The sequence below is a fragment of the Poecilia latipinna genome, unplaced genomic scaffold (assembly GCF_001443285.1).
Source record: "Poecilia latipinna isolate Pla-1442-1.1 unplaced genomic scaffold, P_latipinna-1.0 Scaffold450, whole genome shotgun sequence".
Classification (NCBI taxonomy): Eukaryota; Metazoa; Chordata; class Actinopteri; order Cyprinodontiformes; family Poeciliidae; genus Poecilia; species Poecilia latipinna.
Window position 1 is genome coordinate 253,453 of NW_015113066.1, and position 17,712 is coordinate 271,164.

The following is a 17,712-nucleotide window of genomic DNA, read 5'->3' on the forward strand; positions in this document are numbered from 1 at the left end:
TCGCTGGTGATTTCGTAACCTGCAGTGTGTGGTGTGTTACGGTGGATCGCCGTGGCCTCTCCGATCTAAATCAGGGGTTTCCCCCGACTAAATCAGGGATTTCCCCCGATTCAGCATTCAACAGGCTGCATTGGGCTACGTCAATGCAGCCTGTTGAATGTTACAGGTAGCCAATCAGAAAGCGGGATTCTCCTCCTGCTTTCTGAGGGGAAATTACGGAGGGAAATTCGAAACAGCTGACACGGCGCAACCCAAAATCCAGCGGACATTGGAGATGATATGTGGAAACAACATTAATATTTATTCAACATTTCGTGCAAAGAATATAGAAATGACCAGGGGAGAAGTTGGAGCCAAATTGCTACCGCAGTTGATAAACCCGGTAAATTTTCAGCTGTTCTTCGTTAACATGACATAAATAGGTTATAATGATTTTCATTCCGTCAGGACTTTACGCTGATTCTAGCCACATGCATCACAAGTAGATTCTAGTAAAGCAATGATTAATGCCTGATTTTAAAATTAGTTAACTGGACTTGTAGCCATTACTTTGTGCCCATGTTGCTGGACACCACAGGGCACTACGAACCCGATCGAACCATTATACCCAGGATTTCTGTCAGGTTTTGAAAATGGGCCGACAGTCCGCCAACAACTCGTGTAGTGTGAGCTGGACATTACACTAAGGAAATGAGGAAGGGAGGGTCAGTGGAGAGCACTGAAGCTGAGCCTTTTTTCATTCAGTGTCATCAACAGAAAGAGAAAAAGACAGGAAGAGATGATAAAGCCGATAATTAAAATAAGGTCGATAGGTTTAATTTATCGTGTGATTAATTGATTTATCGTTTATCGCGGCAGGCCTAATTTTACCAAATATTTTAAAAGATTAATAAAAGTGAAGTAGTGCAGCTTTAATCTGGATGTTTTTGTCAGAAAAACAAATTTCAAACCACGATAAAAGTGGCTCCCCTGCAGAAACTTTCACTGCTTTGCGCTGAACGTTGTGATTTTCTGTCTTCACTCAGTAGGAATTAAAATAACCTTAAATGAGTAACCTGGGGATATTTAAAGGCCACATCAGGGTTGAAAACATCCATAAGCAGATTGTTCACTTTTGTTCCTTTGTTCACGTTTTCGCTGCAGATGCACTAAATAAAATAAACAACAGATTAGTCCTTGACTTCAGACTTGCTTGCAGGAGCCTGGATATTTTATTCCAAGGACCTTTCGCGCTCGTTTGTCTCCAGTGGTGGGCGGTGTAGGTGGACCACGGTGCGCCTCCTGGCTCCAGCTGCCCACGCTTCATTACTTTCCGTCTGAGCTGTCCGCGCTCTCCGTTTCCTACAGTTTTCCTGGCCAATGCGGCAAACATGGACCGACCAGATGGAGTGCAACGGGCTACCCAAGGTGAAATCACACTCTCGGCTCCGGTTCTCATGAGGGGAATCGCACCTCGGCTGACCCTCTTCATGTACCTTCAACCAAATCTTTGGGTTTTAGACCTTTTCATCACAAACAGCGACTGAGCCAAATATATAAATATTATGCCTTAACTCCTGTAGTGCCAAGAAGAAAGTTTATTTTTCACAGAATGCACTGAGCCTCGTATGGGTTGGCACCAGAACTGAGCCCGGAGCAAAAGCAAATGTCGCCCAGCCAACTGCCGATAAATTTGCATAACGTCGTATTAGGGCTACTGCAGATTTTTTAAAAGGGTAAATTTCTGTGAAAAAAACATAAAATTTAGTCTAGGATTCTTTCTAAAAAAAAAAAAACAAGGAAATTTCTGAGTTTCAAAAGTTGAAAATTTCCTAAAAAAAAACAAAAAAAAAAAAAAAACTCCACAACTTTGAGATGAATCTCAGAAATCTTATAGAAAAAACAAAGTTTAAAAAATTTCAACTTCAAACTCAGAAATGTCCACATTTTTTCAAGATAATTTCTGAGACTAATCTGAAAATTTAAAAGTTTTTCGAGCAAATTTTAGACTTTTCAAAATGTCCACACACACTTTCTAGAAAAGTGTACTCAAAATTTGAGATTTTTGAGTACATGCTGAGTTTTAAAAGCAAATTTTAGACTTTTGAAACTCAGAAATTTCCACTTTTTCTCAAGAAAATTTCTGAAACTAGTCTGAAAATGTTAGTTTTTAGCAAATTATCAGAAATTTTCTTGTTTTGCTTAAAATGTCATTGTTTTTCATAAATCAAAATTTCTGCATTTTTTGTGGAAATTTACTCCTCCTTGGTCCTTTTACGTCGTCATAAATTTGTACCTAACCATGACAGACTCAAAAACGTAGCTGGCCTGTTAGCAATGGTATTAGATTTCTGCCACAACTCAAACTTTTACATGAGAGAAAATTTAAGACCTAAAAACATTCTGGCTGATATTTATAATATTTAGTCTATTGAGGATTTTTAATGTAATTTGAAGGCATCTGTAGAGAATCAGTGCTTACCCAGGATGGCGTAGTAGAAGGGGAACTGGGCAGGGTCAGTTGAGTACTGTGGGAAGGCGAAGAGACCGCCAGGTAGGAAGTTCCACAGCAGGTGATTTCTGGACACGTGAGACTCCACTCTGTCCTGAATGATCTGGAGGAGGGAGGAGACGAGAAAACACAAGAAACAGAAAAAAAAAAAAAAAATAAATCCCCAAAAATAAACAAAAATTAATTTGGGATAGAAACAAACAAAACCCACAAAAGTCAGATTATTGGAGCTAAAAGGAATCACAAAATCTTACAAAGTATTTTGATCTCATTTTAAGTGCAAATGTCTTCACACACTTAAAATAAGACAAAAGTAAATAAGTAACTTTTCAACAAGATATTGAAGCCTGTTTTAAGTCAATAATTCCTAAATATTGGTGGAAGAGTTCTAGTTCCACTGGCGCCGTTACCTAGCAACGCCAGCCAAGCCCAGCCCATCGCCTAGCAACGCCAGCCAAGCCCGTCACCTAGCAACCCAGTTCTAGTTCCACCAGCAGATTTTTTTTGATCACTTGACTCGTGATGCAAAAAGGTGTTTCCATTGCAGTTTTGTGAAATTTGCCAATAATTCAGCCAGAGAAGAAAAAAAAATCACCTCCTTGTAATGCAAAAACTCTTTATAACAAAATGTGAGTTTTTATTAAATTGCTGTGTTTCCAGTAAGCAAATTTATTTTCATAATTTCAGTTTGTGCAATTATACAGTCTTTATCTCACAGTAACTACATGGTGGCACCTAAATTTATTTAACCCCTATTTGCTGATTAAGTTTACTGACAAAATTTTTAATTAAAATGTCTTTGGTCAGAGGCTTCTATAAATTTGCTGTAATACTGACAGCTACAGGAGCGCTACTATAACTCTTTGAAGAACTTTGAATTAATTAATTACAACATTTAATTTTCCTTTGGGGTCAATAAAGAATTTTTAAATGTTTTCAAAAACAAATGACTTAAGAACTATTTAAATAGTTAAATGAAGCTGATAATGCATAATATTTTTAAGCTTGACTCCACCTTTCTGTGCAGAGCTCTCTCTAGAAAACACACACACACACACACACACACACACACACACACACACACACACGCTGTTTGAGTGCCAGGTTTGCTGCATGTGGGACACCACAGTTATCAACAACGCTTCATTACTCCCGTTTAGCTCGGTGCCACGCAGCTCTGGGCTTCTTAGCACATCTGGCCGGCAGCACACGACTGTCAGCGGACATCTGTCTAATTTCATCCTCTGCTAGATCCGGGCATTTGGTGAAGTCACCAAGGTCTCTGTTTGTGCAACAGAAAATCTGCCGCCTCAGAATCGCCTTATTAATCTGTGTGCATGATAACCTCTGCTGTTTGAACAGGTAAAACGCTTTAAACAGCAGATCGATTGTCCCTTTTTTTGTTTTATCTAGTTAGTGGCTCTGACTGATGGAATACAACAAAAACTCGTTATTATGAGAAAGTTTTAACAGGAACATTTCTTATTGCAAGAAAATTTCTTATTACTACCAGATTTTGCTCCTGAATGTATTTCTAAGCACTGACCGTCGAATATTATCTGTTAAATTCCACATTGCAAATACATGAAATCACAATAACTGCAAATTGCCTTTGTGTTTCTAGAATGTATTAGTACAATTTTTGCATTTAAAAATTAGAATTTTAAACTTAGAAACTTTAACAATTATGACCTTTTTTTAGCCATAATCCTGGAAGTGACTGATAAAATAAAAATCTGGTACAGCATGCAGCAGTGATCATCTCTGTCTTTCTGTTTCCATGAAGCCTGTGTGTAACAGAGAGGATTATTATTTAATGTGATCTGAGATCCAAACGGTCCCTGTGGACTCGAGTGAAGCAGCGATGGAGAAACTAAGAACAGAAAGAGACGAAAGCTTCCAGAACCTCCCAACGAGGCGAGTTCATTTTGTTCACTTCAGATGGTTAGATCATTCAATGAGGCGTCTAGTGGCTCTTCAGCCTCAGGAGGAGCATTTGGCTCTCTGACACACACACACACACACACACACACACACACACACACACACACACACACACACACACACACCAGCTTCTTGAATATCCAGAATCTCCGTCATTTCAGGATCTTCACATCTTGTGTTTGGATCTCAGGCTGATTTCCTGTCCACATGCTGAAGGTGGAAATTATCTTGGCTCGTTAAGTTATTTATTCATTAGCATGCATGAATTTTATGAATTATGTCGTCTCAGGTATCACATCGAAACTGACCCAAAGTTATTTGAACTGAACTGATACTAAATTAATAACAAATAGACATCTAAGGGTGTCTGTAGCTTTACAGTTATTATCCTGCAGCTTTCTGGCAGAAATGAGGTTCCACCAAGTCAATTTGTTGGCCATATTTCTATAGTTGATCAGCTCTGACATCACAATTTCACAAAAACAAAACAGCCTCAGTCTTTCCTTATGAAACAGGGGAAAACATCAAAGTAAACTGACTAATCTTATCTAGAGTTAGAACTCACTAAAGCTGCAGTTTGTAACTTTTATTTAATAAAAAAGTTTTTTTTACATATTTGTTAAAACTGTCAACATGTGGTGACAGTTTGATATGAGATAGATAATCTGCGAAAAGATTCATCTGGTTGTTTTTGGTCAAAGTATTTCTTCAGTTAGAACCAGGAGGAGGGGCTTAGCGCTGTCAATCAACACTGTGAATGCGCAACTCGATGTGCTAATGGAGGATAAACAAGTTACATTACAGAAAAACTGTTTACCCAGGCTATGCTAGCTGTAGCGTAGCAGAAAGAAAGAGGGGCAGGGAGTGAGCAGATCTACATAGCTGTTGATTGACAGCACTAAGACCCGCCTCCTGGCTTTGATCGGTTGTTTCCATTTAGCATTCGGAGAAGATTTTTTCACAGATTACCTGACTCAACCCGTACTGTCACAACCTGGTGACAGTTTCAATCAATATGTAGATTTTTTTTTTTATATAAACATTATGTTCTGCAGCTTTAAGTACATTTTTACTATTCTTTGAAATAATTAGTTCAGGTCTGCTGACCTGGTAGAGATTAGTTCAGGTAGCTACGTCTGCTGGAAATGTGTAAATATGTATTAAAAGTTTACAATTTTAAAACTATTTAATTCTGAGACCTTTGAGAGCCGGATGAAAATGTTCCAAGATTTTTACCTGAACACTGTTTTATTTTACCTAAAGATGTAAACAAATAGTCAAATCAAAGCTGTAGAGCTGATCTTGGTTTTGTGTGATTATGAACTCTCATAAAATTATACATTCAGTATTTGCTTTCTCCAGGCAGCTGAAACATTTTGACAAACAGAACGGCAACGTGTTCAGCAGCAGAAGATAAGCAGGAGAAAACTGCAGAGCTTTTAGCAGAACACTTTAAAAACCAGGATGTTCAGATAAAACATGCAATTTTAAAGCTCAAGGTTTGACATTTAACTGTGTGCAGAAGTGATGCGACAGCCTCATGACAACATGCACGTTCATTTAGATAACTTATTTGTTTTGGCAGCGGCAGCCATAAACGCGCATATCTTACTCAGGTCCAGGCAGAAATAACGAATACTGTGTGAATTTTTAACCTTTATGACTGAAAAACTAATAATTGCAGCTGAGAACACTGCAAAAACACAAAATTTAACCGAGTAATTTTGGTTTTACAGTGCAAATATCTTAGTACACTTAAAATAGAACAAAACTAACTTACAAGCAACATTTCAACAAGCTGTAGGAGCTTAAAGTCAATAAGTTCTAGTGTTGTTGGCAGATAATTTTACTTGTAACAAAACGTTTTTCTCATGTTATAAGTGAAATAATCTGCCTATGAATTTAGCACTTCTAATTCAATATTGGGGAATTATTGATTTAAAATAAGCTCTTATATTTTGCTGGAAAGACACGTGTAAGTTAGTTCTGTGAAATAGAAACCAAACCAAAAATACTTGCCAATATTTTGTGTTTTTGCAGTGAATCTGTACAACCTCTGTTTAATAAAGGAAGGTAAAAATAAAAACCCACACAATTAGTAGCAATGGGTTTCTGCAGAACATTGACTGGATCATCTGTAGAGAAATCTGACGGGATGTGAAGTCAGGACTTGTTGGATTGTGATGTGATGTAATAATCATATATGCATCCAAATTAATTCCACATATTGGAGAGGCACAGATCTGATTTTTTTGGGGTGGTTAAAGGTCAGAGTTGGGATGGAAAAAAGCTGGAAAAAACAGATTTGAGTCACATTTGCTTGCAATTAGTTCACTTATTAGTTCCCTTACGCTTATGTCATCGACATAAGCGTTTCATATTGTTGATATTGATTCGTTTTTCTTTTTGCTTTAAATATCCGAAATGCAGCCAAACTGGTGGAGAGACATTTCCTGTTTCATCCACAGGTGGATGAAACAGGAAATGCTGCTTTTTATTTTAAAGCCGTTATGAGGCACAGTGGAGAAACCTGAAACTGCTGCTGAGTAAGTTACTCAAAAGGTTGTTGCTAGGTAACCAAAGAATGAGAGTGTTGCTAGGTAACCAAAGAATGAGAGTGTTGCTAGGTAACCAAAGAATGAGAGAGTTACTAGGAAACCAAAGAATGAGAGAGTTGCTAGGTAACCAAAGAATGAGAGAGTGAGTTGATTCCACCATGTTAGCTTAGCGAGCCATGAGAGTTTGAGATCTAAAACTTTCCTCAGATATGTTATCGATATTGATTACATCTAAAGTGATAAATATTGTTATTGATTTAATGTCCAGGCCTAAGATGAACCTGTTTGAACAAATGTATTATAAATCTAAACGCACAAAGCAAACCTACTGGATGAATTTCATGTTCTCTCATCATCATTAATGCTTCCAACCCAACAGATCTTGAACAAGACAAATATTCTCCAGTTGTTTCTGCAGATCAGAGCAACTTCAGTTTGCGAATATACAATCATCCTTTGGATAAAAACATAACTGTCATCTGGAGAAAGAAACTCTTGAGGCTTAACTTTCCAAGGTGATGCACAGCCGGGGGCAATGTACAGCACAGAACAAGATGTTTCAGTTTAGCTGATTATAGATGAAGCGCTTCTGACAACCCAAATCCACAAACTCTCATCTAAGACCATTTTCTGCAAGCTTACCTCCAGAGTGGTTAAGACTATTTTGGCTACAGAGGAGAAGTAGGCGTCCCAGAGGAACTGAGTCTGCTGGCGGAGCGCCAGGATCCTGTCACGGCCCACGGATCGGGTAATGGAGGGAACCTGGAGCGAGAGCAGAGGAGGGCTGTTCACATGACAGTGGGATAGATTAAGTTAGATTTTAAACAACGTTGAGTGAACAGTAAGAATCAAAGGGGGGTAAAAAAGTGAGTAGACAGGTAGACAGGTGGAGGAAGCTTAGGTAATTTAGTGGAAAGCAGAAGAGATTAAAGAAAATTTCCCCCTCAGGATTGTCCCACCTCTAATTCCATCTTCTGTCCATCATTCAGGATTTTGGATTCACATTACAGTGAATAGAGACGAGTCCATGCAAGGAGAGTTCACTACAGGTTCGCTTCAGGAAGGAGGTTCTCAAAACTACTTGTTCAATCTTCACATCATTGTGTCACATCCAAGAAGGATTTTATAATTCCTTTGAGCAAGTAGAAAATGCTTTTGATTACGTGAATATGTACAATATTTAATTGCTGACATCATGTTAATCAAAATGTGTTCCATGAGTCTCTAACTGCATTTCCACTGACCACAGAACAGCGCTATTAGAAATTTCGAAAATACATTTGCTTAGTGGAAACAACAATTTTGAAAAAGTATTTGGTCTTTTTTGTCGTATAAAAATTAATTTGTTTTGCAAAATGTCAATGTTAACACTTTTTCTTTCACTACACAAGTCACATAATGTTGCCACTGACAGAAACCACAAAGAAGATGATGACAGGAAGTAGTTAAAGGATGATGGCACGTTTTTAATTACTTATTTATGTGCGATTTTAACTGCATTTTTTATTTAATAGAAACACCGCAACAGAGAAATTGTGTTTTTTTCGACATTAGAGGAACAATAACAAAGGTTTGCACACATTTGTAAATTCAACACTTCTGTTGAATTGTCTCGACCTCCACAGCATTTAAGCATAATTTCACTTAAGTCTTCAAATGCAAAATGTTTGAACAAGTTGTCATAATATGTCGAGCATTTTTCCATACATTTCAGTTAGACTTTGTTCTAAATCTGTCCTGAACTGATAAGTTGTTCCCAGACTTGGAAGCATGATTGACAGCATCAAGACCCGCCTCCTGCCTCTGATTGGTTGATTCTAGTAAGTACTGGGAGAACTGGGAGAAGGCAGAGGAATTAGATTTTTTTCTGTCTCATACCACACTGTCACAACATAGTGACATTTTCAACAAATATGTAAAAAAAATTAATTTTTTATTAAAGTTAAAAACTGCAGCTTTAAAGAGTTGGTCTTATGTTCCAATTTCTACTTTTTCTCATCTGTTTACAATGAAACAAGAACTTGTCATTCTGAGATATTTTACCTTTGAGATATGAACTAAGGATTTTAAGATACAAACTGGTTTTTGAAGGTAATTCTTTGTGTTTTGGTGTTTATAAAAATATTTGAAGATGATTCAAGAAACACACCAAAGCGACTGAGAAAAATCTGCAAATGAAGCGGCACTTATGAGCTCCTCATTTATTGAACTTCTTTTGAAAACCTTCAATTGATATTTGTCAGATGTTCCTGTTGAACAAATTTTTTTATTTTTTTTCCTCTTGTGTCATGCTGTGAAAAGCAGAAGAAAATTTATTTTTCAATCTCCTGGAAAATCAACAGCAGCCTTCAAAGTTGGAAAAGCAACAGGAAAACGCATTAAAAGCAGGAGAAACGAAGGCTTGATCCACTCATCACAAACCATCCTCCTTCTCGCATCTAGTTATCAGAAAAGTAGGAAGGCCTTCTCAGTTTACACATCACATTGTCAAGAAACAAGAAGCAAAATTTCTCTGCAGCAAATTTCAAATCACAACTTTATCCAAGAAGCCATTTTCTTAACACAGTAAAGTCTGCTGTTCCATCTTATTGTTAGATGATTAAACTTTAATGTTGTATTGAGTAAAACTCAGTATGGAGTGAATGTAGCTCACAGTATTGCATCAATATTCATAATTAATGAAGAAAATCATCCTGACTTTTAATTTGACCCTTGACCTTTTGTACTTATGTACAACAAATTAGTATTTTTGTTACCACAAATTAAGTAGAAATACTTCAATTTAAGAGACCGCATTCAAATACATTTGGTATTTAGTATTAAAATTAATGAATTAGACAAAACTGGGCAAAACTCCAACCATGGCATATTGCTTCCACTGTCACAGGATATGTGTAGTATGCGCATCAACAGGCAGTACTGGGATACAGGCGGATGCATGGTGGCACTGCCGACTAAAAATTAAAATGTTTACTGCACTAACCCTAAAGCACTAAATGTAAATATTAGTTCCATTAAAGAACTTCACTAACACAGAAATTAGCAGAAGCTAACACTAAAGCACTAAATTAAATTCTAATTATATCTGACCTTGAGAGACTACAACCCTCATGCACCAATTTAATTTTAATATTAAAATTTAGAAATTCAATAATGTCCTTAGATATTGTTTTTACAGTTTATGTTGTTTCTGTATGTTTCTTGTTTGAAATTAAGTTATTTGGGTAAAAAAGGAGAGAGAATGCAAAGAGAGGAGATGGAACTGCTGCGTAAAAAGTCTTCCGCCGCGTCAAAATAAGAGCATGATATAAACGTCAAACTACTTGAATAATTCTTGATGGTTGGTACCCATTATTCATCTGAACGTTTTCAAAACAGGCAAGTAAATTAGATCTTTAGAATTTATCTGGAAAGCCTAATTTAGGGGAAGCTAAGAGCACTAAATGTTTCAAGATTACCAAAAGCGCTAAAGCTCTAAATTAGCTCCACTATTGGTGCATTAGCAGCAGGAGTGCTAAACAATGTTATTAGCAAATTAACAATCACTAACAAAACTGAAAGTCAATATCTAACAGAAACTGAAATACTAATTATGTAATTTAATTAAAAAACAACAACATAATTTTATTAAAAAGATTACTATGTAGAATGCTTTGAAAGTTTGGGCTCTTAGCCTGCTTTTTCCTTAACTACATCCAATAATCACACTTCTATTTATAATTTAAAGACAAATAAAGGTAAATGTTTACATCAGAATGAGTATAAAGTGTGTGAGGTTTCTGCTGGCGACTCGTCAGCTCTCAGCGGGGCGATATAAACATCACCAATCAAATCAGCTCCATTGTCTTCCCCTCCATTACCTCTAACTGTGTTTATGTTTCTCAGCAGGGGGGTTTTGTGTCTATCTGAATACCTGGGTGTCGGTTTTCCACATGTCTTGTCTCCATGGGGGAGGAAACAGACACACTACATATTAAACAGTCCAATATTTTAGCTCTCAGAGACGTAATTGAAAGTAATGAGATTCAACTCTCTCGGCAGGCGTTGGAGGATTGTAACTTTCATCGACCGTTTGTGACTGCGTTAGCACCTGGAACCATTTACAGACCAAATGACAAAAACCTACCATTTGATTTGTACATTTCACTCCCATATGTTATATATGCTTTTAAAATAAACTTGAAATAAAGGCTGGTTATTCTTAGTGAAAAGCTGCAGGCATCTGCTTAAAAACAGCTAAAAGAAAGTTAATCGATTATGATATGTCACATGATATGTGCTAAAGCTATTTGTTAAACTTCTTCCGTAAACTCACAAACAATTATATGTAACCAATAATAAACAGAGAATTTAATCCTAGATGACCAAGATAATTTCAATATCTTAAAACAGTGTGCTAAACGTTTTCAAAGCTAGCAAAAATACTAAAGGACTAACTGAAAGCTAGTGCTTAGCTCTGCTTATAGCTTATATTGCTGAATATCTGCTTATACTGCTAGCTAGCAATATAAGCTAATAACCAATTAATCAGCTTTTTATGTTTACAAACTTCATGACAACATGTTGACTGATAAAAGTCGTAAAGTTCTAAGCTCAAAAACCCTGTTTTTAATGAATGAGTCTGATTTATAAGGAAAGCAGCCATGTTTTCATGGAGATCAAGCTCCATGAAAACTCAAGTAGATGTTTTCCCACCATAAACATTCAGATGTCGAAATACAAAAGCTACACAGCATTAACATATTAAAGGTGACCAAAGTTTAGAATAGCCTAGGTGTCTTTTCCAGGAATGATTGTACAGCACAAATAGAGGCAAAAGTAAATGACCAAATGCTCTGGAGCTCTGATTGGGTTGCTAGGTGACGGGTGGAACTCTGCTGGGGTTGCTAGGTGATGGGTGGAACTCTGCTGGGGTTGCTAGGAGACGGGTGGAACTCTGCTGAGGTGGCTAGGTCAGGGATAGTGCCTGCTGATTTGTGGCGTTTCTAAAATCAGTAATAAACCAGACACCAAAAATATGATTACTTAAGCGCTTGGGCTGTTTTTAAAAGCAGCTGAGACCCAAATCTAAGTATGAAAACATACCAAATAGGAATTTTGCTTAAATAACAATGCTTTATATATACATACATATATATTTCACCAGTGATACATTTCTAATAATGTGTTTTCTGCCATCTGTTGATCAATAAAATCAAACAATATTTTAAAGTTTCTCCAATTTTTCTATTGCTTGATTAAAAACTTTTACAACACACATGAATGGAGGTTTACATAATTCATAAAAGCTGACAGCCTAACATCTACCTGCAGTATGGAAACTGTATAGAAACATATTTCCTTTTCTGCCACACTGCCAGTACTATCTACTGTCCCCCAGGAATATTTGACAAATGAAAAGTAAAACTAAACCCTCAGGAAGAATTGTAATCTTTTAAGATGCAGAGCTTCTCGGCTGATAGTTACTTAAAAGTTACAAAAAAGTTATCATGACATCTAAAAGAAGACTGAAGATAAGATGGAGTTTGCACCCTGAGGCAGTCTGAAGATGTGTTTTTCAGATTTCTTCTCAGAGTTTTTTCCATAAAGCCTCTGATTGTTTGTAAAAGTGAACTCCTTTCACCAACCGCACACCGTCTCCTGAGAAACCCGATAATACACTAAATGACATGAAGGACGGCGGTGGAGAGATGACGATTCAGGCTTGTTTTTCAGCTCTAAAACTTTCACTATAACCTCTTCTGGTATTTTAGAGTCAAATGTGAGGTCACGTAGAGGTCAATCTGCAGCAGAATGGCTGAAAAAGAAATGGTCCAGTCAAGAAACGATTGCTTGCAATTGTCAATAAACTGAAGCAGTTTTGAAAAAAGAGTGAACATCTTCTAAATAAAGGTCGGAAAATATCATTCACTGAAAGAAAAGTATAGCAGAATATAAAGACCAATGGAGATAAAAGGAAAGAAAATGGCTACGGAGGAATACATTTCTTGCTTAAAAACCAGACATTTTAAGATTAACCTCACATATTTATAAGTAAGAACTTGGATATTCTCTCCAGAAAAGTTATGAATTTGCTAGAAAAAAATTATTTTTAAGGTTGTTGCAAATGTCTAACTTCATTATTTCATTAAATTGAGTTATTTTTTTCATTTATTATTATTCTTTTTGCACATTTATGGCTTATAAATGACAGAAAACATCCATGTCTTCAATAATGGAAAATTAAAGACAAAACGTTAAAAGTATTCTAATATTTTAATGTTTAAATCTGTATTTTATGATCATTGTTTGTTGCTTTTGTATTGATTACAGCATTTTCATATATCTCTAAATGTAAATAAAGTGCGTAATAAATAAAATGAATTATTCTGACACAGGAATGAATAAATAAATTCTTACAATTTCTTTCTTTTTTTCTGGTTTATTATAAAGCACGTTGCACAGAAGCTGCTGAACAACCTGACGATGTTTGATTTATGTTGAATTTATTTATCTGTAACCTGAACAAAGAGCGCACAGCAGTCACATGTTTAATTTCCTTTTATTTGTGAGAATTGGCAAATGTCAGGTTTTGTTTGGAGAAGGTTTCTCCATTTATCTCTGCATCTATATTTTCATTTATTGAAAACTTGACATTTCTGCAGAATATGAATTAATGGAAGAATATGTGTTTTTCCTCAAACTTAATTACAAGTGTGCGTCTTAGTCTGTCAGAACACGCTTAACCAACAATTAGCAAACTCTGCAGAAGGGAATATATAAAAAAATAAAGTATTGGTGTATTAAGGAAGCTTTTATTAATGCCTCATGTCTTAAAAGTCCAGATTTATTATACATACCATGGTATTTTTTTATATCTCATCCCATTTTGGATCTTCTTGTAAGGTGTTGATTGAAGACAGGAAGCAGAGACCCTCTAATTAAAAGGCAGACACTTTTAGTTTGAAATTCCCAAAATACAAACAAGCACATGTCTGTTTGGCCGTCCAGATGGTGTGAAAGGTCACCCAGGTGACGCGCAGCGATACGCAGCGTAATTAGAAAATCTAAATATCACTGCAGCTGCCATTAAGGGGAGCAGAAGGTGTTCCATTTGTAGAGAAATGCATCGCTGGTATAAATAGCTCCTGGTGTGAGTGTAAATGATTATACTTGATATGGCACTTGTGATAATAATGTGATTATCACAAGAGCCATATCTAAATAAAATAATGTTTAATAAAGGAGCCCATGAACAGAGGCACATTTAACACACTTATGTCTGGAAAACTTATAGTTCTTAACTGTTAGCTTTGCATTTTTTAGTTTCTACAGTAGTTAAATCCAATAGTTACATAAAAAAACTGATTACACAATTTTTTACTGCTTATAATTTAAATATTGTCACATATTAAATGTACAAGTTAAATTCTAAATACATGAGAAAAAAATTTAAATTTTCTATGACTAAAGACAGATTTGTGATATTAAAACTGTGATATTGTTAGGATATTAGGCTCTTTGGGAGATTGATTTGATTCCAGTTTCACTATTATTCTGTGTTAGTTTGTTATTTTTGATTAGATCAGTCTTGTTCCTGTTCAGCCTTCAGTTCAGTCCTTTCTTTGTGATTCTAGTGTATTATGTTTATTGTCTAGTTATTCTTGTGTTTCCCATGTTTAGTTTTGCTTTAATGTTAAATCCCGTTACTTTCCTGTTGTTCCTGGTTTATGTAATTTTTTTGTTCTCCTCTGGCTCCCTGTGCTCCCATGGTTTATCATCTTAACTTTCCTATTAAATCTTCATCGTCTACTCAACACCTCTGCTGCTCTCTATTTGGATCTTCTTTAGTCAACACAACATGACAGATTTTGTAAATACAAAATCTGAAATTTGAAAGAGAAAACCTCAGAATTTAAATGATCGTGTTAAACATTTGAAATAACCACGGAAAAAAAAGATTTCATTAAAAAAAAAAAAAACTTTAAAAATTTAGCGGATTCCATTTTTCTGAAACCTCTCTAGCGCCCCCTGGCGGCCTCCAGTTTGGAAAGCAATGGAAATCTATTGAACCTTTATAACTACGTCACTTAATCATTTGAAGCCCATGACGGACGTCGAAAGTGAGGCACGGAAATTGTTTAGAAGAAATGAAATACTGAAATTGTTTTTCCAAAGTTGTTTTTGCCAGTTTACTCATGGATTCCATTTGTTAAAGTCGAGCTAATTTGTCTGTGAACGTGACACACCTGGTGGGCTCATGAACTGTATTTACAAAAGTTGGAAACAGCTAGCTTAAAAACCGACCCGTTTCTCCTCCCTTCTGATGTGTTGATAAAATTGCCGACTTTGCTGAATTCACAGCACATTATTTATATCACTGTGTCATAAACAGAGTTTCCTCTTAAACCGGAGCAACATTAAAACATACAGAAGACGAGATGCTAACCAGTTTTTTTCCAAACATGCTAGGCTACATGACGGTGCGGCACTGTCTCCATGTTTAGATATTTTATATTTTTCTAATAATACTAACTTATAAAGTATGTGAACGTTAATCTACTTACCTTATAAAAAGTGTTCGCTGCAAATCCGCGATTAAACCGAGGGCTGACAGTCATTATGACTAGAAGCTGCTATTCATCGCTGCCGTTTCTTTCCTCATTAAGTTACACAATAAAACGACAAGTTTGCCATCTACCTTTGTCTGTTTGTGTAGCTGACCGCTCAGTATCCTGTGACCATTTTGAAAGTGAAATCAACTCAATTATATGAATGATTTTAGGCTACCGGCTGCTGCTGCTGCTTCTTCTTCTGGATATTTTTTGACGGTTGGCAAGAAACTTTAGGTTAGCATTATCGCCACCAACTGGTAAGGAGTGTGGACGACATGACAAACAACAACAACAACAAAAACCCTATATCCTATACCAGAGGTTCCCAAACTGTGGGGCGCGCCCCCTATAGGGGGGGGGGGCGCCGTGTCATTGCAGGGGGGGCGCGGGAAGCAGTCTGGATGAAAAAAAAAACAAAACATGAACACTGTATGCGCTGGGTTTTTACCTTAGAATGGTCAACTCTCTGTTATTCCTATGTCAATTTGATACAGTACAGGCTTCCACACTTCCCATATCTTTGTCCTCTGTCACTTTTATCAGCAGTTAAAACTGTTTAATCCGTTGTTAACATGATATAACCTGTTTTTTCGAGCCGCCTTTAAACGCAACATGAGCGCTACGCTGGGTTTCCACCTGTGAAGGAGACCTGCTGCTGCTGGGCGGAGCTACGTAGGTTTGTGTTAGAATCACGGCAGCAAACCAGCAAAACGCAAAGAACTTTTCACAGTTTTTCCCTCCAAACTAACCGACTGAGTTGAGTGAAGCTGTTGGATGCAGGTAATGTTAGCTAAAAGATGACTAGTTAACATCAATACAGAACCTTAAGCTTAACAAGTACCATGTAGGCTACCGATGTTGGTGTCTTTTTTCAGCTGTGATGTTGTTTGTATTGTTTGTATTTCTTCACACTGACTTCCCCCGTTTGTTGGAGTAATTTGAACATATTCTTCTCTCACCTCTATATTTAAGGATCCTCTAGTTTTAATATCTTCTTCTTGTGCACTTTTTATCTCTTTTTATGCTATTACAGCCAAGCATTTCCCCATCATCTCTGTTTCCAGTGTTTTACCTGTAGCAGCAGTCTCTCATCTCCGATAATGGCGGCTTTCCTCCAGTCGATGACTTCGGAGAACGGCGGCTCCCAGCCGTTACTCAGAATAACCGGGATGCAGGCCGCCTGCAAAAACCAGCAACACAAACAGGAACGTCCTAATAAGACTGGAAATCACATATTTGAAATAAATGGCTCATTATACTGAGAAATATTTCTGACATTTGAGCTAAAGGAAAACAAAAACCGTCTCTGCATTCAGGCTGTGCTTATTAAGCACATTGGCTGAGGAGAAGTAATGAATTCTTCCTTCAAAGGATCGTTTTTTTGTCGTTAAGGAAAGAAATACAGAGAGGAGATGATTTTATTTTAAAACTTGACATAATTTCACAGCAGAGGGAAGGAAACGAGTTTCCGTGACACATAAAAGTCCTAGCAGCTGACTTTTATGTGGGGAGGGATCGGCTTTTAGTGTTTTTCTTTCCTTCACTGAGGGCTTTTTTTATCCTCTTTGATTGCTTTCTTCTGATGAGACAATTTGAATGCATTTCAAAAAGTTTCCCTCAAACAAATGGAGTTGCCAGGAAGATTAAAGACAAAATGAATTGCGTTTATTTATTTTCCAGTAAGCCCCCGATATTAGAAAGAGTCATTTTGCGGGGCTTAATTCATTAGCAGCAGGTTTCATCGCTCTCTGAGCTGCTGAGTGTTACATTTATTTTACAAAGAGATTCTTAAAAGTCTGTTGCTAATGAAGAAAAGATTGGTCTATTTATAGCCCAGTTAAACTGTGTTTAAATGGATTCTTGATCCATTTTTGTATATGTATATATATATTTTTTAAATATTCAGTGCCTCATCTGAAAGAATCTTGCTAATTTTCAGCTAAAATGTTAAGACAGGGAATAAATTAACAGCCACAGAGCTCACTTCTAATTATAAGTGTTAGTTTTATCAGGAATACTTTGAAGTTATCACTTATTAGTGCAACTGATATTAATAAATGAAATTACATTAATAATGGAAAGAAGGTTTGAGGTTGTTTTAGGTTTTTGTTTTTTAAGTTTATTT

General features: G+C 36.5%; 1 protein-coding gene across 1 annotated transcript in view; it reads right to left on the reverse strand.

Moving 5' to 3' along the window:
• Nucleotides 1–17,712, reverse strand: part of LOC106951280 (exostosin-1a) — a 65,713-nt gene that overhangs the window by 34,481 nt on the left and 13,520 nt on the right. Inside the window, exons 2-4 of the mRNA XM_015038711.1 lie at nucleotides 16,660–16,767; nucleotides 7,636–7,755; nucleotides 2,462–2,594 (exon numbers count right to left, since the gene is read on the reverse strand). Of these exons, the coding sequence (XP_014894197.1) occupies nucleotides 2,462–2,594; nucleotides 7,636–7,755; nucleotides 16,660–16,767 (361 nt within the window). The remainder of the gene's footprint in view (nucleotides 1–2,461; nucleotides 2,595–7,635; nucleotides 7,756–16,659; nucleotides 16,768–17,712) is intronic.